Source organism: Schistocerca gregaria, chromosome 3 (genome assembly GCF_023897955.1).
Source record: "Schistocerca gregaria isolate iqSchGreg1 chromosome 3, iqSchGreg1.2, whole genome shotgun sequence".
NCBI classification, from domain to species: Eukaryota; Metazoa; Arthropoda; class Insecta; order Orthoptera; family Acrididae; genus Schistocerca; species Schistocerca gregaria.
The window spans coordinates 556089509-556111674 of NC_064922.1; the positions used below are offsets into that span (position 1 = coordinate 556089509).

At 36.8% G+C, this 22166-nt stretch overlaps 1 protein-coding gene across 11 annotated transcripts in view; it reads left to right on the top strand.

Moving 5' to 3' along the window:
* Positions 1 to 21760, top strand: part of LOC126354480 (peroxisome proliferator-activated receptor gamma coactivator 1-alpha) — a 141934-nt gene extending 120174 nt beyond the window's left edge. For all 11 annotated transcript variants that reach the window (XM_050004188.1, XM_050004194.1, XM_050004193.1 and 8 more), the window contains 2 exons: positions 3681 to 3826; positions 14127 to 21760. In XM_050004188.1, coding sequence (XP_049860145.1) covers positions 3681 to 3826; positions 14127 to 14263 — 283 coding nt within the window. In that variant the 3' untranslated portion in view covers positions 14264 to 21760. The remainder of the gene's footprint in view (positions 1 to 3680; positions 3827 to 14126) is intronic.
* Positions 21761 to 22166: the final 406 nt, after the last annotated feature.

Here is a 22166-nt window from a genome sequence, read left to right on the forward strand (position 1 = left end):
CACAGTATACAAGAAATTCTGAACAGAACTGTAATGAAAGGTGTATGTGCAGAGCAAACACCAAATATGGACTTCATTTGTCATCATAGCTGTGCACACGCAGTAATGCCTATCTTCTGGTGCTCTCTGGTAACTGTTCAAACAAACCTATTTCTAACAGGTCTGTGTATGTCCGTCTTTTCAGTGATGATTGTGGGACTTAACTGTTTGCTACCTATTTCTAGTAGGTAGTGGGAAAAAATCATGAATAGTGGTTTGAGAAACATTACTTTCAAAGTAAATTTCCTTTTACACAAAGTGTACAACTTTTCAGGGAGAATGTGTGATGAATTTCTTAAATCGCAGACCATTTGATTCTGTCAAAACTTAACACTTTCCGGGCCAAACACCAAGAAAAATTTTGGGCCCAGAAGACCAAACATTTATGTCGTCATTTTTGTCTGATATATATTACAGTATAACACACACACAAAAAAGAGCAATATTCTATATGAAACCTTAGTTTTTCATGTAGATATACTGTATGTTTATTAATTTAAACCATGAACCTGTCCTATGTGTGTGTTTGTGCTACTTGACTGTGATGTTGCTGTTGGCTGACTACATCATGTGTCCTATGCTCTGAATATCAGCTGGCAAAATAATATCATGTGAGTTATGATTTGTTGATAAAATTGCGTTGTAATTTCTCTTTCTTAGTGCTTCAAAAACTAACATGCTATGATTGATGGAATTCGTATTTATACTTCCGTAATACAAAAATATGCAATGTTCATGTTGCTTTACATGGGAGAGCCATCCAAAATGCTTTATTTTTTTTTGCTGGGTTTCATTTCTTAAAGTACCGGGAAGTTCCACACCAGTGTATAAAACCCACCGTTTGAAGGGTTGATAAGTTTTACAGTTCTGAGGGAAAGTATAGTGTCACGTAACATGGAGAAAATGTATTTTTAACCAGGAAAATGTGTCTTTTCACTGGGAAAGAGAGTGTTTTTTAGTGCGAAAAAGTGTGTTTTAACTGTGAAATGTGGGACCATTCCCCCCCTCCCTCCTGCATATGCATCATGATCAAGAGCGAACATTGACAGGCAAGCATTAACCTGTTTGGCAAGACTTTCGAGTTATAGTGCAAGGAGAATGGCCACTGAGTTCTATGCCTGTCTGAAGAAGAAGAAGAAGAAGAAGAAGAGGAGGAGGAGGAGGAGGATATACTTTTTTCCCAGCAACCGGATTACTGCTGAAGCACACCTTTGCTCCTTATTAAATAAGTTGCGAGGAACCCATCTAAAATTACATTAAAATTGATCAGGAGGAAGTAGCACCTCAGAACTACCCTTGTTATGATCTCACAAACTTCCAATGAGCTTAGTATGTGATGAGGACCAACCCTTCTTTGTAAGCTTGTGGGAACTCATGATAGACTGTGCAAGTATCACTTGAGGAAGGTGTTTGGTCGCTCTCAGGTGAGTGAAGAGAGCCTAAACACCATGCTGATACGAATAAAAGCCACAATAAACTCTAGACCCGTCACTCAAGGGGGGGGGGGGAGAGAGAGAGAGAGAGAGAGAGAGAGAGAGAGAGAGAGAGAGAGAGAGAGAGAGATGGCATTGACTCCAGCTCACTTCCTAGATGATGGCAAACTAATAACCATGGTATGTGGGTCACAGAATCAGCAACCAGAAAGAATCGTGCAAAGGAGTTCCATTGAAGGTGATAGATCACTGAGGTCGTTCGGCATAGGTGGAAAAATGAATAGAGTTCTATTTCAGGAGAACAAAAACCACAGCACTTGCGTAAAAAAGCAGTAGTGGAAGAGATGCGGCATGCCGAGATGATAAAATAAGATGAATCATTCTCCAGCAGCTGGATGGCACAAAGATCTGTGACTGGTGGAGCTGGTCCATCCCCCTCGAGATAGGATGTTGGGGAATAAGAGATTCTTTAACACCATCTGTTGGTGATATATAGAGAACTGTAGACTGTGCTGCTCTCTGCTGCGTGTGTGCATAACTGACTGAAAGTGTAGTGGTTGCTTTGAATAAACCTGTGAACTGAAGTTACTGTTGAATTCCTTAAATTGCTAGTGAGTAGCATCAGCCAGAAAAGTATGCCTGTAACCAAAGCTGTGCCAAGTACACAAAAAAGAAAAGAATCTGAGGAAACTGATTCTAATTTTGATGTTTCTTTGAAGAGTGAGACAGCATGAATGGTGTAAAGTCTGTTTGGAGAATCCACACCAGAGCCTGTTGTAACGACTTATCCAGTACTTGTAAGTGGAGGTGATAATATCTTGTCTAAATCTTGAATAGGAAGGAGAATACATACAGCTTCAGATGTCTACTGTATACAAACAGTAGTGGAAATGACCCTAGAAGGCATTGTTGTAGAGCCTGTGAATAAGGACAAAATAGTTTTCAAATTAAATGAAAACATTTGTCTTATTAATAAGAGTGATGAGATGCTACTGCTACTGGGGTTGGAAATATCAGATGAGGAATCTTCTTTGTGTTTAACGATCCTGTTGCTGTTGTTGAAGGGTTGAGGGGTTTCATTTGCAGTCTTTATCTGTCCCAGCAGACTGTCATTTTTAATGATTTGATGTTACAGATGATCTGCCTTGTTTATGTGTTTACCTTGTTGTCACTTGTAGGAATTGTAAATTTTTATTCAAATATATATATGAATTGTATGAAGTGGTTCCTCAAATTGCAAAATTGCAGATGGTGTGGATACTTTCTGTCACTGCAATTTATTCTAAGTGTATGCCTGGTCAGTCCCAGTGCTTTTGGGTGGACACATGTTAATTGCCAGGCTGTGCACCTTATCATCTAAATTAGATGACAGCAAAGCGAAGATTCCACGCACGGGGGCTCGGGTTCGATTCCCGGCTGGGGTGGGAGATTTCCTCGGCGACTGGTAGTTTTGCTGTCCTCATCATTATTTCATCCCCATTGTGGACGCGCAAGTCACTCAATGTAGCTGCACGCTCAATAAGACTTACACTTGGCGGCTGAACTTCCCGCCTGGGAACTCCCGGCCACTGACGCCATACGATCATTTTCCATAGCAAAGATTGATCGTAAAACACATAATTGATAGTGTAGTGACTCATTTGTCGTATCGTACAAGCTGTGTTTTTCAGGCTATTATATTCCCCAATATCTTGAAGAACACAATTGTTATTTCTGTTTCTGAGGATGACATAAACAGTCCTGAAAACTACAGGGTAATATCCCTCATTCTCGTGTTGAATGTCTTAGAGCGCTCTATAAATTTGAAACTTAACAGTTATTTTAAAAATTATAATCTAATCTCTTTGGCTTTTAGGTCTGATCTACACCGCTTTTAGGTCTGATCTACACCATTGAACCTGTAAAAAATATTGTTACATATGTTCTCAGATGTTGTTAAAGTTATTTTATTATTTGCTTGTTCCGTATCCTAGTACTAAGTAAAATTACAATTCTATTATGAGACGCTTATTTCTAAATTTTAACATTATGGTTCTGGGGACAACAAACTGATGTCTAACAAACTGAGTTAATAGAGGTGCGAAATATTACATTTATATTCTTAACTACAAACACTCATTTGCTTCTCTGCTTCACTAATATTTTATGCATCTTACAGCTTAATTGCTACCATATTGTAATTAATTATGGTATTAAAATATTTTCTAGGGACAATTATGGGTTTGTAACATATATGTATAAAAAGGATGCCTATGAAGCTGTTGAACATGGCAATGATGATCCACATCTTCCGCAATATGACCTGTGTTTTGGAGGGCGGAGAGCATTTTGTAAGACAAGATATGCAGATTTGGGTAAGTAGAGAGAGAGAGAGAGAGAGAGAGAGACTGTGAGACTGTAAAATCTCTTTTCAAAAATGCTTTATTTTACATTTTGTGTGTAGTGTTATGGAATTATAAGAAAACATAGCATAGAAATGGAATGTAGATTTTTATGAACATATTCTTATGTAGGTGGAATAACAGCTCAACTTCTACCATATTAGGTTCTATTCATAAATGCCATTGATTGTTGGGGGCCATGAATGACTAAAGTCTAGTTGTGTTAGGCCTTAATTATTTGTCCATGAACCTTCAGGGCTGCTGTAGGATTTTTTCCTTTTAGTAGGCAATACTACTTTGGTGTACTTTCTTCCCCTCCCCAGCTGTTCATTTTTAACATTTTCTTCATAAAACTAGGTCAGTTTAGCGCAAATCTAGATTTATTATTAATTTACTGATACATAGTTTGTATTGTAGACACAGCGCCAGTACCACAATGGTATAAGATTAATTGCCAATAAACTGTGAAGATGATTAAGATGTTGAAAGGATGTTTGATAAGATAGAAGAAATTATTCACATTGTTAAGGAAGATGAAAAATTTAACTGTGATGGGGGACTGCAGTTAAATTGCTTGAAAAGGAAGTGAAGGAAAAATGGTAGGAGAATGTAGACTGAGAGAAAAGAATTAAAGGGAAAGCCACATGATTGAAATTTCCACAGAGCACATTTTACTCATTGCTAACACCTGTCTTAAGAATCATAAAATAAGTTTGTATATGTGGAATAGACCTGGAGGCACTAGAAGGTTTCAGATTGATTATCTATTGATAAGGCACAGGTTTTGAAATGAGACGGCAAAGTGTATCCATGAGTAGGTGTGGAGTCAGCCGTATTTTATTGGTTATGAACTGCAGATTAAAAGTGAAGAAAATGCAGAAAGGAAGAAAATTGAGGAGATGAGACTGATCGTGGAGGGTTTCAGAGGAAGCAGGAAAGGAATACTGTAGAACATAAATAGGTAGCTTCGAGGTATTGAATAATGAAGCCATCAGAGGGTCAGGTCAAGTAGGCAAATAGCCTAGACTCAGTACAAGTGGAAATCCTTGAATAATACATCAATTTTTGAATTTAAAAAGAGGAAATGTATGAGTGAACCAGGCTAAAGAAAATAACTTGTCTAAAAATGAGATTGGCAAAATGGCAAAACAAGAATGGCTAGAAGAGAGACGCAGAGCTGTAGAATCATACTTGATTATGGGAAAGGGAAATGCCCCTATAACAAAATGGGAGACCTTTGGAGAAAAGAGAAACACCTCTGTGAATTTCCAGATCTCAGATGGTAAGCTAGCACTAAAGCTCACAGGAAAAAAGTAAAATGTTAGATAGGCAGGCTATAGCAAGCATCACATTTCTAAAAACGAGAAATTTAACATCAAATATAAATTTAATTTTCTCATAATACTTGTCTTTTATAGGAGTTAAATGTGGATAATAAAGTTCAGACAAGAGGAACATAGAAGCTTTTAAAATATTGTGCTACAGAAGAATGCTGCAGATTAAATAGTGAAACTGGATAACTGATGAAGAGGATCTGAATCCAACTGAGAAGTTACAACTTGATTGAAAGAAGGAATAGGTTGATAGGATATGTTCTGAAGGCATCAAGGAATTGTTAATTTCTTAATGGAGGGAAGTTGGGGGAGGGAGGAGTAAAATTTATAGAGGGAGACAAAGGCTTGAAGTTTCAGTAGTTTTCAAATATGAAGAGGCTCGCAGGGGATAGACTGCCTGGAAAGCTGCATCAAACCAGTCTTTGGACTGAAGACAACAAACAGCAATAATAATGTAGGAAAGACTGCTCTTGTTCCAGAAGGAGAGTGGTAGGTGAAAAGTTAGTAACGCTTCTTTACTATTGCGTGTTTCTATGTGCCACGCATCAGTTGCAGTGTGAGTTTGCAGAAACTTTAATAAGATAGACGAGCATGGAGAGCTGCATCAAACCTTTGACCAAATGCCTTAACAACAGTTTCTGAACTGAAATGCCTTTCTTACTGCTTAGTGAAAATGTAATTCTATTGAAGAAATGGCCTTGTATACTCTGTTCCAAAAATACTTTAGTATTGACACTTCGCCAGGAGAACTTGGATGTGTGAAACAGTTGCCATTTACCATATGGAAATTAAATTTCCACAATTCACTAAGTTTTGATATCCAGTTTTCTTGAATTTTGGAGAGGTCCTACACTTTTATTATTGTTATTTAACTACCATCTTTAATTGAAAGAAAATCAAATTAGCAAGACATTTATTATTGATGGAAGTGTGTAATGTCCATAGTTTGAGATTATTTATGTATCATCCAACCAGGGCATGTCTATGGCACAAGACACAACTTGGAGCGCCAGTCTAAGAGGGAATAAAATCTTCTCGGTTTTCAAGCCGCGTCAGTTCAAATAAAATTCTCGAGCTTTTGATGGCTAGCTCCATCATCATTGTCAGGAGTAAAACTACTGACTGCTAGGGCTGGCACTATTTCCTGCATGTATACCTGTGATTATGGCCACTGGACGAATTAGAGAAGGCCAAAACAATATGTACACAGAAGATGAGGTGAGCAGCTCATCGTAGCTCCTGCCCGCTGCGGGATCTTGTGGTATGAAGTGGTGCGAGAGGCCAGCACCACACTTGGAACTGCTGCTCCCACCTCCCTAAAGGCACTAAGCATCTGCTGTTGCTTCCTTTCGACATCCAGAGCCCACCCCCGTGTCCTACTCAGTGTGTAGTCCCGGTCTCTCTTGAAATTGTTGCTGTTCATTGTAATCTCAGCCACCTCTTTTATAATGTAGTCCCAGTATATTGACACATGGCCAAGACTCTTGTTTTCTCAAACTCTTATTTTGTGTCCATTTCCAAGGCAATACAGCCGACTCACCAAACTCCATTTGTTTAATATGTGTCTTGTGCTCAGTACAACACACTGCAACTGCGCAAATTGTCTGGCCAATATAGATACTGTCACTCTCGCAAGGAACACCATACGCTCTGGGCCCACGAAGAGTTATGTTGTCTTCAACAGGACGCAACACATCTCATATCTTGGGGGCAGACCGGAATACTGGTCTCAATCCATGTCTCTGTAGTTCGCGTCCTAACTTGCTGCTCATTGCCCCACAGTATGGCAGGAAAGCTGCCAGCTTGGCTTCCTCTGCCAGTTTACAAGACATGTTTGTTAGACGACACCTGAAAGTGTTTACAATGTCCGTTTTGCTGTAGCCATTCTCCCCGAACATGTGCCTCAAGTGCTGCAATTCAGACTGTAGGTGGTCATCAGAAATAACTTTGACTCTGTGTATTAATGTGGTCAGGACCACTTTCTTGTGTACAGGGTGGTGAAAACTACCGGCATTCTAATATCGATCAGTGTGCTTCAGTTTCCTGTACACTGTATGACCAAGCCAGTCCCATGCCTTCCGCTCAACTGAAGCAGTGTACTTTCACCATGAGGACATACCAGGAAGGCGTCATGGCCATACCTAAGGAAGCAAGATGGATGCAACACTGCAGAGTTCAGAGCCTGCTCCTCAAAGTGCTCCATGAAGAAATTCTCAACTGCAGGAGACAGTGGTGAGCCCATTGCTGTGCCATCCGTCATTTCACAATGTTCGTCACAGTACAAGAAGTACGTTGTCATTAGAACAGGATGGAATAAATTGATTATTCCAGGTGGAAACTGTTGAGCCTAAAGGTCCAACATGTCTTATACTGGCACCCAAGTATAAAGTAACCATGTCCAGAATAACCATTAAATTGTTTTGTCCTAGTTTCATTTTCTTGAACGTTTTGACAAATGTCTGCGAGTTTACATCATGGTGTTCAAATGACCCTCTTGTGGCAAGATGTGTTGCCAGTCTGTAGGTGGGCGAGCTGATTGTACTAACAATGGGCCTAAGAGGAACATGTTCATTATGTATCTTCAACAGTCCATAAAGCTTTGGAGGACTGTCGGTGTGAAGCACTAATTTCTTCATTACTTAATGTGCCAAACCAATTTCCATTAATAACTGCCCTGTCTTCCTGACTATAATTTGTTGGATCGCGACTAAGCTTCCAGTACATGTCATCTTTTAATAAATGTACCACCTTCTGGCAGTAGTCTTCAGTGTTCAGAACCACAGTGGCATTTCTTTTGTTGGCTGGCAAGACAGCCAATTCCTCGTTTTCTTACAATTAGCATAAGCCGCATCATTCCTCTACATCTACATCTACATGACTACTCTGCAATTCACATTTAAGTGCTTGGCAGAGGGTTCATTGAACCACAATCATACTATCTCTCTACTATTCCACTCCCGAACAGCGAGCGGGAAAAACGAACACCTAAACCTTTCTGTTCGAGCTCTGATTTCTCTTATTTTATTTTGATGATCATTCCTACCTATGTAGGTTGGGCTCAACAAAATATTTTCGCATTCGGAAGAGAAAGTTGGTGACTGAAATTTCGTAAAAAAGGTCTCGCCGCGACGAAAAACGTCTATGCTGTAATGACTTCCATCCCAACTCGTGTATCATATCTGCCACACTCTCTCCCCTATAACGCGATAATACAAAACGAGCTGCCCTTCTTTGCACCCTCTCGATGTCCTCCGTCAATCCCACCTGGTAAGGATCCCACACCGCGCAGCAATATTCTAACAGAGGACGAACGAGTGTAGTGTAAGCTTTCTCTTTAGTGGACTTGTTGCATCTTCTAAGTGTCCTGCCAATGAAACGCAACCTTTGGCTCGCCTTCCCGACAATATTATCTATGTGGTCCTTCCAACTGAAGTTGTTCGTAGTTTTAACACCCAGGTACTTAGTTGAATTGACAGCCTTGAGAATTGTACTATTTATTGAGTAATCGAATTCCAACGGATTTCTTTTGGAACTCATGTGGATCATCTCACACTTTTCGTTATTTAGTGTCAACTGCCACCTGACACACCATACAGCAATCTTTTCCAAATCGCTTTGCAGCTGATACTGGTCTTCGGATGACCTTACTAGACGGTAAATTACAGCATCATCTGCGAACAGTCTAAGAGAACTGCTCAGATTGTCACCCAGGTCATTTATATAGATCAGGAACAGTAGAGGTCCCAGGACACTTCCCTGGGGAACACCTGATATACTCCTAGCTGATATCTGATTTCGGTGGCTTAGCTTTCGACAGTATATGGCTGGTGATTAGTCTGAAATCATCATCAGCTGCGTCATGCGAAAGATGCCGTATGCACTGCTCTATTCCACTAATAACCTCCAAAACTGACAGATGGTGCAGGAGTAGTGAAAACTTAAGGCCATTACTCAGTGCTGCCACAGAGCTGTTGTCCAGTTCGTGTTTGGAGAGATTAACATTTGTTCTGTGGGTCTTATCATTCTCCACGTCAGTTCCTCCAGTCAAAGTTGTTGCATGGATTAGATGTTGTTTTGCACAAACTAGAACGCTGTTATGCTGCCATGGATACGTCTACCGGCTCCCAGTCGAATGGTGACAAATTTGATGACTATCAAACAGGTTTCTGGCTATAAGATAAAGCTCATATCTTCTCTGCTGTGTCCTCAGTCTCACTTGGCATGACGCCTCCTCTTCAATATCCTGTCCACTGCAGCAGTTCAGATGTGGTTCTTAACTACAGCAGAGTGAGGAATTACCTCCATGTCCTCGCAGCATTGCAAAAATGCTAAAGAACTGAGCAGATGTGATCTCTTTTTGTGCAGTTTTTCCGGCAGTCTCACACTGTGCGTTACGTCCTCACCATAGATGAAAGATGTGTGTCCTCGGAGTCTTTCATGATGACCTGACTGAATAAAATCTTCTCGCATTTCAAGACACATCAATTTGAATAAAATTCTCAAGCTCTGCCTTCATTATCAGAAGTAAAACTACTGACTCCTGGGGCTGGCACTATTTCCCACGTATATATCTATAATTACTACTGCCAACACTAATCAGAGAGGGCTGAAACAACGCATGCGTGGAAAGTGAGTTGGGTAGCTCATAGCAGCACTGGCCCACTGTGGGACTGAGTGACGTCAGGTGGCACAAGAGGCCGGTGCCACATTTGAAACTGTAAGATTTCTGTATGGGAAGTAAAACAATTAGGAGCATGCACTTGGGGTGCCAGTGGTGACCGTGTTCAAGATTTGTATACACTTGTATCACAGTGGCAGTGCCATATGATAAGGTGCTTGTGTTGGAGAAATGTTCTTGGACCAGCACTGCGTTCAACTACAGTTAACTCAAGTACTTCACAACACATCCATCTACAAATATAGCTGCTGTTTTATTAGGTTGCTAGTCAGTGTAGTTTGAATCTAATAACTTTTACTGTCATAGTCGTAATAAAAACAACACTTTACAGAGAAAAACAGACAAAGAAACCAAAATTACTACATCAAGTTCTCCTGCAAGACAGCAGTGAACATCCTAATGCTGTAGAAGCTTCACAGAGAAATGACATCACATCCCCTGTGTTCTCTTAATCTCGAACGACCACACTTCAACATATCCCTTCTCTGTCCACCAATTTTCGAGAAGACTCTTTTGTTTGTGATAGGGGCCTGAAAAATTCGCATTTCGCGATAAATGTGAATGTAGATGCAAATTCTGCCTAAAAATGCAATATTACCCAAGATACCTTGTTTCATAGGGATTTGATCATATTCAGGTTAACTACATTGTCAGAGATAGTTTGAAATAACATTATTTTCTGCCTATAAATATCGGAAAAAGTGACCAGTTTTCAACTATAGAAGCCCAGTTTGAAAAGATAATGTGCATAAGAATGTGTTTGCAAAATAAAAAGTGTACCAATGCAAAGACAAAACTGCTTGTGATGCTCCAGTGCCACACTAGTTGTGGGTATTTGAATGGTCTGTATAAGATGCACGTCGCATAATACGAAGTAGGACTCAGATGTTGCCTTTTATGCAACAAAATGTGAAGCAATAACACTATGAAACTGTCAAAGCTGGAAGGTCATATGAGAAGGTATCACTCAAAAAATACAGGTAAAGATTTGGGATACATCAAAATATTTAAAGTAAAACTTCAAAAGAGGCCCACAGTGGCCAGTATGTTTGCTTTATTGTCACAAAGACACAGTGGTTGCGTGTGTCCTACAATATCTTCCATCTTATAGCAAAATCTGGAAAACATTTCAGTTTGGCAGCCATTGAAGAAGTTTTAAAAACTGTTATACACAAATCTGCTTATGATACACTCTAAAGAACTCCTTTGAGAAATGCAGTTCAAAGATGTCTTAGTGAAATGAATTACAATCTTGAAAGCATCTTGTGTAATTTATATTCAAATGACTCATTTCTCCGTAAGACTGGACGTGTCAACTTTACGTGCTAATGAAGATTATTGTTGGAGTAGTTAGTTTTGTTACAGACAAAGACACCCATATACAATTGCTGTTTGTAATAACTGTGATAAGTCACTAAAGGTAAATTAATATTTAAACATTTTCAAAGATTATTTCATGGAAAAAGCAATCCCTTTATCAAATATAATATCAGTGGCAACAGATGGAACACTTACCATGTATGGGCACTGTTGTGAGGATTTACTAGCCATTTAAAACAAAACTTTCCTAAGATGTTTGCAGTGCATTGCATCATCCATTGACTACATTTAGTTGCTAAAACTCTGAGTGCTAGAATGCATCAATCTCCTCAATTTGTCATTAATGTAGTAACCTCAAAGCAATGTGTTGAATTCTAGGTTATTTGTGCAGTGTAGCGAAGAAGAAGAAGATAAGGATAGGAACCTTAATCTGTTATTTCTTCACACTGAAGTATACTAGCTGTTAAAAGACTTTTGTTTGACAAGATTTTTCTCACTTTTTGTGGGTGTATGGGGTTTGGATCCTAAAGATCCATTTTTAAAGGAAAATTTAATGAAGTGGAAACCAGACATTGGTTATTTAACAGACTTGTTTACTAAATTGATGAGGTTAACCAGTTACCTACATTCAACATTTAAATGTCCTTCACACAGGCTTTGAAACCAGATTTGAAGATGTTTTGACTGTCGAAGTACCACAGTGGATTATCAGTCCATACAGTGATATTGGAGAAAAGTATGTCATATTACAAGATGACCTGTTCAGAATAATTACTAATGAAGATTTTGAAATACAGTTTAGAAATGGATATATGCAATTCTGCCAGCAGTTCCATCTTCATACATCATGGAAAGGGGTCTCAGCATGGTTTCTAATCTTCTTCTTCTTCTTCTTCTTCTTCTTGTTCCCAATCGGCATGTCTCCAGCTAAACTTACTGCAGTGAGCAGCACTGTATCAGACATGAAAAGCACATTTAAAGTGTGAATTTGTATAAATTCAGTGGATGAAATATAGAGTCCACCAAATTAGAAAAAATTAACACATGGTCTACAAAACAAAGTTTGGGGACCTCTGATATAGAACAAAAAACTGAATAGTTTGTTTGCTAGCTGAAATTCAGAAGTTAGTGTAATGAGTACACTTTTAACTGGGAAGTTTCAGGTGGTGGGTGTTTTGAACTATGATTGCATCAAATGCTGCTAGAGGTCGGGCCTGAACTACCTCAGTTTTGCTGCTGCCAACCTCTGCAAGCAATTTTGTGGTAGCCTTTACCAGATGCTTTGTACTGTGCATTGCTCATTGTTTTCTTCTCGTATTTTGAAATGACTGAAAACATTAATTTCGGTCCATCACAGATTGAGTACGACACTCACAATACCAGAGGGGATTGGGATCATTGTCACTGTTACTGTGTGTCAGCTCTGCTTTTGCAGAAGCATGGACCACAATTGCGAGAGGCTAGTGGAGCTTGTCTCCCCAAACTGCTCCTATCCCTTCTGGTAGTAAAAATGCTATTTTATGTTTGCAGATGACAGTCAGATTATAGTCTTCACACTCTGCATTATAATGACCAGAAAAAAAAAACCTGTCAATGTATTTTCACTGCGCCAAATATTCTTCTCCTAATGTGCTATTATTTTTTCTGCTGTATTTCTGTGCTAAGTGCCTTTTGGGTTCTTTCTACCTCTACATCCATACTCCGCAAGCCACCTGACGGTGTGGTGGAGGGTACCTTGAGTACCTCTATCGGTTTTCCCTTCTATGTACTATTGTCACATACTTGTTTCACAGCTATGAATGCCCGCAAAGGGTTGGAATTAATATAGTTATCGAATGGGCTGGAAAAAGAAAAATCTAATCGATCAGAAGTACACTCAGTTCACTTGTGGAAAAAGTGTTGCTGCATCTCAACAGAAACAGTCATTTTTTGAAAGGTTAAATACAGACAACAGAGGGAAACAAAGGCCATTTCAGAGAAAAGGCAGTAGAAGTTCTTGCAAAGTAGACATTCCAATCAGAAAGCTCCTGAGCCACTACGTTTTTTTAAATAGTCAATTTCGCACTAAAGTTTTGTAGCCGCGATGTGTGACAACCTTAGGAATTTGTATGTCTGATCATTCACAAACAAAAGAATTTTAGATGCAAATTTTATCAAAAATAGTTGTGAATTCCACCAGATAAAAATGCTTCATTTTCACATTCCTAGTAACAGTGCTTGAAAAACTGACAATTTCTCCAACAGCAAACCAGCATGATGCTATGTGAAATTGAGAAATTACTTGCATATTAGGAGTTAGCCATTTATATGAAGGATAATATACTACTACAATTTTTGAACTCAATTAAACATGAAAAAAAGCAATTATCACATTCAAAAAATACTTGCGAAATTGTTCATGTAGTTACAATGTAGTGGGCGCTGTGTTGATTGGTATCATAGTGTCTCTCTGTATTATTTTCCTGTTTTGTGAGCACTAAAATGTTAACTGATAGCCGGTGTTGACTGAATAAATGTAATCTTCCTTCCTAGTAAGGCACCCATATTCCTCACACATCACTAGTCCCCACCCCCATCCTTCCCGCCAATGCTTCCCCTTCCTTGCAGTTCTCTCTGTTTTGAGCTACGTTTTCTGTATGTGTGCGTAAAAGCAAAGAAATGAAATTTACAAAACCATCATAGGAGAGATTCCTTGTACTAAAGTGCTAATTTATTAGGTTGCAAAAAATAAATTGAAGAAACCGGAATAGTTGGAATTTTGTGTTCTGCTAACAGTATGAACCAGATTAGTCAAAATCGAAGGGGTATTTGGTGGACTCAGGAGTTTCTCATCTTTTGTAGACTTCTTCAGTGGATTTAAATGTGATTATGCAGCTCAATCATATACAATCTAAATTTTCAAATTAATTTTGTAATTTACATTATTCAAATTTTTTTATAGATGGTCTGGCAACAAGCAATGACAGTGTAGGACAGTTTCCAGCAAGAGGACCGAGCGTGAAGAGTAGGCAAGAGGACTCCTTTGATCTGCTTCTGCGAGAAGCACAAGCTACAATTAGAAAACGTAGTAAAGTTTGACATAGGTGTAGTCACCTAGGAGTGATTTCCTTAAAAGTATTTCTTTTTTGTTAGGGGGAGAAATTATAACTTATTTCTAAAGCTGTATGTTACTGGTGTAGTGTTTTGCGAGATGTGTTCCACTAGTGTCGTGTCTTTTATAATGTCATATAAATATGGGTAAATGGAGCATGACAATTTAATGTCAGCTGCATGGTTCTCACAGCTGTTTGTATATGTATAAATATATAATGGAATATGTGGAAAGCTCAGTCACAGTTATTTGTCTGGGTAAATTTGTTAATTTCGTTATTTACGTGTTAGTATAAACACTCATTGATTTGAGTGCTGCTTTTGAATACATTGTATTCATAATGATCTCTGGTCTTGTTTACCCTGCTAAGATAACAAAGGCACTGAAATAATGAAAGTTCTCTTGAGAAACTAAGAACCTCTTTTTCCTTGAATATTGAAATTACACTTAATTGGAAATGCTCATTTACGAACACACTATATTTTGGATACAAACCAAATTTACATTGTTAATTAGATTCCTGCATGGCTTTCGGTGTACATTTTGAGGAAGCAGTAAAATATAGGTGCATGAATGTGTGATGCTCACATTGTGTTTCCTCATTAGCAATCACTGCATTTTTTTAGTCATTCATTGTTTCACAACTTTTAAAAAGATTTGACAAATAATATTTTAATGATGCATGTCATTTTTAGTGTGACCAGGGACAATATAATGTGCAAATACTTGTGGTGAAATTTAATATGTACTTCATATTTTTATACGTGTGTGTGCGTGTGGTGTATAACAGTCACAATGTGTATGTCAGTATTGGGTAGAGAATCACCAGAATAAGTACAACACTAAAAGTTGAGCCATTTTTAACAAATTATTGTTCATCATTATGCTGCATTAATGCAAGTACTGTTTGCATCATTCTTCAGCGGAATTCTGCAGCAGTGGTCATAATTTACTGTAATTTAAAAGTTCATATTTGTTTGTCATAGGCAAGCCAATTACTGTTCTTGCCATTGCAAATATTAGTTGTAACCCTTCTACATTTTTTTCAGAAGTTTTTGTTTATTTAACATTGTTCCTCAGTTGTATAATTTGTAAAATTGCTGGCTAAAGAGTACTTCCGACATGAAATTTCAGCCAAGTAAAGACAGACATAAACTTCTCACAAGGAGAGATTTCCAGTGGTGGAACCAACTTTTTGAAGCAGTCTATACGGTGATGTAGATCAGCATCCAGGGAATCTCACATTGCAGTCCTTCTTCCTGGTGGTCCCTCGTTTGCAAGTAATCAGCAAAAAAATATTATGGAATTTCGTGTGGTGCTCTATTATAGCTTTACAAATAGTATCAGTTAACAGACTGCTTACTTAATGTCATGGTTTAGGTACTAGCGTGACACTAAAAAGTTTGTCAGTTCGAATATCGGCAGGTACATTGAAATATTCTTATTTTAAAATCTTTATCAAAATGACTATTCATCATTTTTATTTAGTTAAATTGTTTAAATGTAACTTTTTTTCTATTCCTTTGTCACTTCTTTTTTTTTTTCCTGTTAGTCCTTTCCCCTTGGAATTCTTGTTTGTATTATTTTGATTATTCTTATGTATTACCTTAGATTTAATTTCTTTCATTTTCTAATCTACATTTTCGTCTGTTATTGTATTCATTATTTGTTTCTCAGTTTGCTTGAATTTCATTGTACTTATAATCAGTGCTTTCATTTAAAATATCTTCCTTGTTATTTTGTCCATAGTGTGACAAGTATTTGTTTTAAATGTTTGTTTGATGATTGCCATGCTAAAAGATCTACATCTTGTAATGAAAAATACATAATTGACACCATTGTACAACCATTGAAATAGATTATTTTTTCTTTTGACATTTCTAAAAATTATTGTAGATTAATAAAAGTAATTGAATTGACGTGCACAATGATTTCAAGTTAAAAAAAGAATTTGGAAGAGAAAATAAAAGCAATTTTAGAAGGTAAAAAAGGTGTGACTAAGGAATACAAATAAAAGAAAATATGCATGCAAACCAATTAATTGAATAAAAGTAGTGAATAAAGTTATTTCAATAAATATTTAAAAATAAAGAAATTTCTATGTAACTAATGAGCTTCGAACTGACAATCTTGTACATGTCACATTAGTACCTTCATTATTATGTTAGGCAACCAATCAGTAAATTGTTAATATTTTTCAAGTGAAATTTCGAAATTTTGTTTTGTCAGCTACTCATAAAGGAGGCACTACCAGGGGGAATGGTTGCAGGATCTCATTCCTTGGACCTACATCACAGTATAGATTGTTTCTAAAAGTTGATCACCCCATTGGTATAAAAGGTGACACCAATACCGAGGGGAAACACACAAGCCAAATTAATTTCACACTCCTGTGAGTAAGAATTCTTCAATTCTTCTGTCCACATCCTCACCTGTTCTGTTCTTCCTCCTTTCCATTACACCCTTTCTTTCATTTCTGTGAATGAGTGCCAGGTTCCAAAAATCTGTCATTGATCTCTTTGTGTGTTTCATGTAAGCAGTAATCCCTTCTCCACTACAACTCCCTTTCACACCAGTAAAGTAGACAGTTTATCTTCCATTATTTGTTGGTGTAAAATTTATCTTATTTTACCAGCGTTAATAACTTTCATAAGCTAATCTCAGTCCTTTTACTCTTTTGCTGGCATGTGTTTATAATACCTGTGGCAAGGTTGTGTATTAATGTAAATTGGATGACAGTCCTTTGAAATCCTCTAGTTAACACTTTTGTAAGGTTTATCACAAATTTAAACCTTTTGTTGACATTGACAGAAATAACAAATAAGTGTTGCCTGCCACTCAATTACGTGGTGGGCTATGGAAATTAATTTCGGTGTTTGGCATGTGATAGTTAACTATTAATTGATAACATTTTGGAATTGGAAACAAATTTGTATCTGAAATGGCAGTGTCTAGGTAATTCATATTGTTCCATTAACAGTTTCCTTTATTAAAAAGGTATAAGACATGTCATTAAAGCTTACATAGTCATTCTTAGGATGTAATATTTTTGTGATAGTTGATGTCTTTCATATAGTGTTGATAGAACAATCTTAAAAGTAAAGTTCAGTGCTTCACCTACCTTTTTCATGTTTGTTGAAATAGTATTACTCTTTAGTTTATGTCGATTCTAGAATTTTTGTACTACTTTCATTGTTTTAAAATATTTTTAAATACTCGCTTTGTCATATGTTCCTTTCTGGAGTGTAATGGTCTGTTTTGTGTGTATGAATGAAGTATTATTAGAACAAGCTGTAAATGAATGTAGAATAGTTACAATACTTTGAATGTGCACCTTATGCCTCTTAATAGTTAAGCTTTTTATGTGTCTCCATCATTCAAACAGAGATTAAGAGTATTGAAAAGGTATTTTGGTTGGGTAGTGACATCAGCATAAAACAGTATCATTTCAAGAAATTTATTAAAACCTTTTTTGTGTTCATGTTCATCTTGTCATGTTATATTGACCAATATTTTCACCATTGTTACAAATGGTTAAAAATTTTGGTGAATATAATGTGATGACATGGTCACATACTGAGAATAGTTCGTAGTATGATGATGACTATGGCAGCCTACACTTGCAAATTGCTCTCCCCCAGTCCTGGAAGTAACTTGTTTCTGTTTGGTGTGCTTTTCACGTAGCAAATTTTGTTTGCCAGAAGCTATAGATGGTAGATGGTGTTGCATGTTAGAGCTACACATTACAGCTACTACTTTGTACATTGGCTCTTTGTTCATTTTAAGTGTCAATATTTTGTATACTGTGGTCTCTCATCAGTCATGTCTAATCATTAGGTGACAGGTTTATTTTTGTTTACTCGTAGTAATCACTAAACACGTACAATTTTGCTGTCTTAAAATTTTAAAGAGTCACTTTAAATCAACTTACCATTTTTACAAGTGTATATTTAAATATGAAACAGTATAATTTATAAATAGTTTTCCATTATGAAGGTCTGTTACTGCCAGATAGATAAAATACATAGTTGAATTATTCTTATTTATTGTTAAAAGATAGATTACAAAACTAAATAGACACATTTCACTTAAATTATACCTCTACCTATTCATTAACTTTTTTTCAGTGATTGCCCACATAACATTAATATTTCAAACCTGTTTTGCAATATCAGAATCTTAAGTTTATTTCCATGTCCAAGTAACTGCAACAATCTTTTCAACCTGGTTAAGGTAACAAAATATTAAGTAATATATTTTTGACCTCTTCAAGCCATTGTTATTAAATATTTAGATATTATTCTCTAATGTTTTATCTACCAAACCTTGTAGCAGCCATAATAGTGTTCGGGACAATGAGCAAATTCCAAATGTTCTTCAGATAAATTGTAACAACAGAAGTTGCAATGCGGTCACAAGAAAATTGGCCCTTGTATAAGGAACTATTTTACCTACACATTGCAATTGATTTCTTTATTCACATTTCAAATTATTTAAACGTACTTTATGTTATTCTCTATCACACAAGTCTCTGCACTTACCAAAGATTTCTTGGAAGATAATTTCATGACATTTATCACATGGTGTTTCTGCACCCACCATAGGGTATTCGTACTAGTTGTGTGTGTGTGTGTGTGTGTGTGTGTGTGTGTGTGTGTTTAAACAAACTGCTTTAATAGGTTTGTATCTGTTCCGAATAAAATGCTGCCACCGTTATAGGAGAATTATGTCCTGTTAACTTTTGAGAATATAGTCAGTTCTGAAATGTCACTGCTGATACTTTTTGGGTGCACAGTAAAATATCTGGACATCTAGGGTGACTGAAAACGCCGTCTGTCTGTTGAACAACATGTATGACAGCATTTCAGTTACCGTAATGATTGATAAATTATTCTGCTTTCATTTATATGGTGTCTGTTTTATTGTAAATTTGAAATAGCATGTATTGTTGAGCATTTCTAAATAACATGTGGGAAGTTATACATTATTTCTTCAGAAAAAGTAGAGGCACTGTTGGGTTTTTCAGTGGATTGTGGTACACGTATTTGGAGCCCCAAGCTCATTCAAGAATCAGAATAAACTAGCCTGCAAAGATGATCTTCATTTTGGTATTGGACATACCTTCTATAAGTATATAGTAGACCTATTTTCATTTATAGTGATTTTAGAATTGCAACAGCTTTGTTAGTGAAGTGTGTGTCTGTGCTGATGGATTGATGGCTCACTCGAATGTTAAGGTATGCCCCCCACCCCCGGCCATCTGTTTCTGCCAGTTTTGCATGATTGTACCATATAAACTGTAGAACAAGCAGTGCTAGCAATCCTAACACCTTACATGTGTTCCAGATCAGGCAGTGCTATTTTCTTTTAAGTCTGCCAAGATGCAGCATATGGCAAAAAAGTATTTAATGTCACTATTTACTGTGATACGATCTGCAGTTGAATCATTTCCATATCCTTTCATAATTATCAATTCGTGATTCTCAAAAGTGATATGGCTGTTACTTTTGTGTGGTAAGAAATACTTTGCCTACAGTCTGTGGGCATTGACTCAGTGTTGTATCGCTTTTGCCATGTACTATTTGATATTTGTGTCTTTTGGAGTATGTTAGATGTGCCTTGGTTAATTGTGAATTTTGGGTGACTGCATGTAGATTTAATACTGTGACAGTTCTTGGTATGAGTCTGTCTTCTGAATTGTAACATTAACTGAAAAATGTTAGATATAAAAGATTACAACCATTACTAAATTGCAAATTGTGCCATAGAATATTAAGGAAGTAATGCAACTTTCGAATAGTACAATACGTGAACTACCTGTAACTTTTAAAAGGTTGTACTGAAAATGACTAACCTCTTTAATCTTGATACTTCTAAATATGTAATCCATTATGTTTAAAACAAAAGCTTATGTGATCAGCAAACTGTCATAAGTAGGTGGAATGGAACAAAATGAATTGTCCACTACTGCCAGAAACTGTGTTTACTGTCTTCTGCCTTAATTTCAGATACAGTCAAAGGAACACAAGGCTGCAAATGGAATGTATAAAGGTAGTGTGTATGCATTGAATATTGTACAAAATTTGTTTTACGGACAAAGTATATTGTCCTTGAAAATTTCTTTCAACGCAGATTCAGTGGTGACAAAACATAATCATAATGGCAGTGCTGTTTTTCAGTTTTTCGTGCCTTATGTTGCTATATGAAAAATCAGAATATTTGTGCATTGATGTGAATAACAGTGCTGTACTAAGCACACTTCATGAAACAGTGGCAGACATAATGTTTAATTTATTAGGACACATTTGAGGTGCCTGGTATATTTGCCTTAAAGAGTACAATTTGTTGGTCTCCCCCGTATTCTCAGAAGCATGTACCTAATTTAATGTTTTCATAATTTGTATATATGGACTTGAGAGTGGTGCTAATTTATGAGAACTGTACATATATATTTTTATACGTGTGTGTGTGTGTGTGTGTGTGTGTGTGTGTGTGTGTGTGTGTGTGTGTGTGTGTGTGTGTCAGTCAGTCAGTCAGTCATGTATCCTTTTGTATGACATCTTCATCAGCATGTTCTGTTAGCTCTATAACTACTGGATATTTTCATGTTTCACTGAATAATTGCAATAACCAGTAGCCATACCATAATATTAAAAGCCATTTGAAAATGCGGAAATGCTCATGTAAATTCTCATTTGGGAGACATATTATTAAAGAATACTGCTGTACATATGTTGTCGTTTCACATTCATAAGATTTCCAGGTCATGGAATAGTGGTGGTAAAACATGCTATATAGATATTGACATGTAAATTGGTAACAGATATCTTACATGCAGTGAAATTTATATAAAACCGGATGTACCATGGACATAATACACCGCATGATGTTACTTTCGTTAAGAAAAATTATATTCGTGTGATGTGATTGTATGAGGAAAATAAGTGCAGTCATAGATCATAAAGTGTTGATCACGTCACAGATACACAGAATGAAGCCATGATCAAACAGCATTATGAACAGTGTGTGTTGATAATTGAAACTAGATATATTGATTTAAACCTTTTTTGCATTTAACATTTTTGTTTACAGTAATTTGTGAAATATTCATCGTGGAATTTTCTTGAAGCCTCCATTGTGAGAGATGATGTCAGTAGTAATGTTAAGCTGTGTGGCATTAGGTGTACATTTGCTACATCCTGAGATTTTTAAAAATGATCAGAAATTTCAGTTGTTTGAAGAGTGTCTTCTGCTGTTGATGAATTTTTGCAGAAGTGTTCAGATACTCTTTCTGCTTTAGTCGCTGGGAAACAAAGAAATCGGTAACATGTTACTTTTGGAAACCATAGTAGGTTCTCCACTTACTATAGAAATGAAATGTGGAATTTGTAAATTTTGCTGCTGTCGAAGAATTTTTTTTCCCTCCATGGGCAGTGAATTGTGTAAATTATTGTACATTAAATAAAACTCTGTAGTAAAACTTTTTTATTATGACAAAACATAATGACAAACACCTGTTGCTCTTCTGGAATTGACTGTTATCTCCATTGTAAGAGTGTATTTGCTGGATCATCTCTTCGGAGCAGTCATCTATCATGTGGAAAAGGAAAATTTCTATTTTCCATACTCAGCCATAGTTTGCAAATAATAATGTTAGGAAGCTTTGCAAGATATAAATACACACAACCCATCACAAGTAAGTTACATAACGAGATCAAGAGTATACAATAAAAAGACTCGTAAAAATAATGTTGTACCCAGCATGTATCGTCTTGTCATAATTGAACCAAGGTTACAATGTTATTATATATATATATAAATTAGAAGTGCAAGAAGGGCTTCAGTTAAGCTCCAATAATGAATAAATTTTGAATTAACGAGAATAACAGT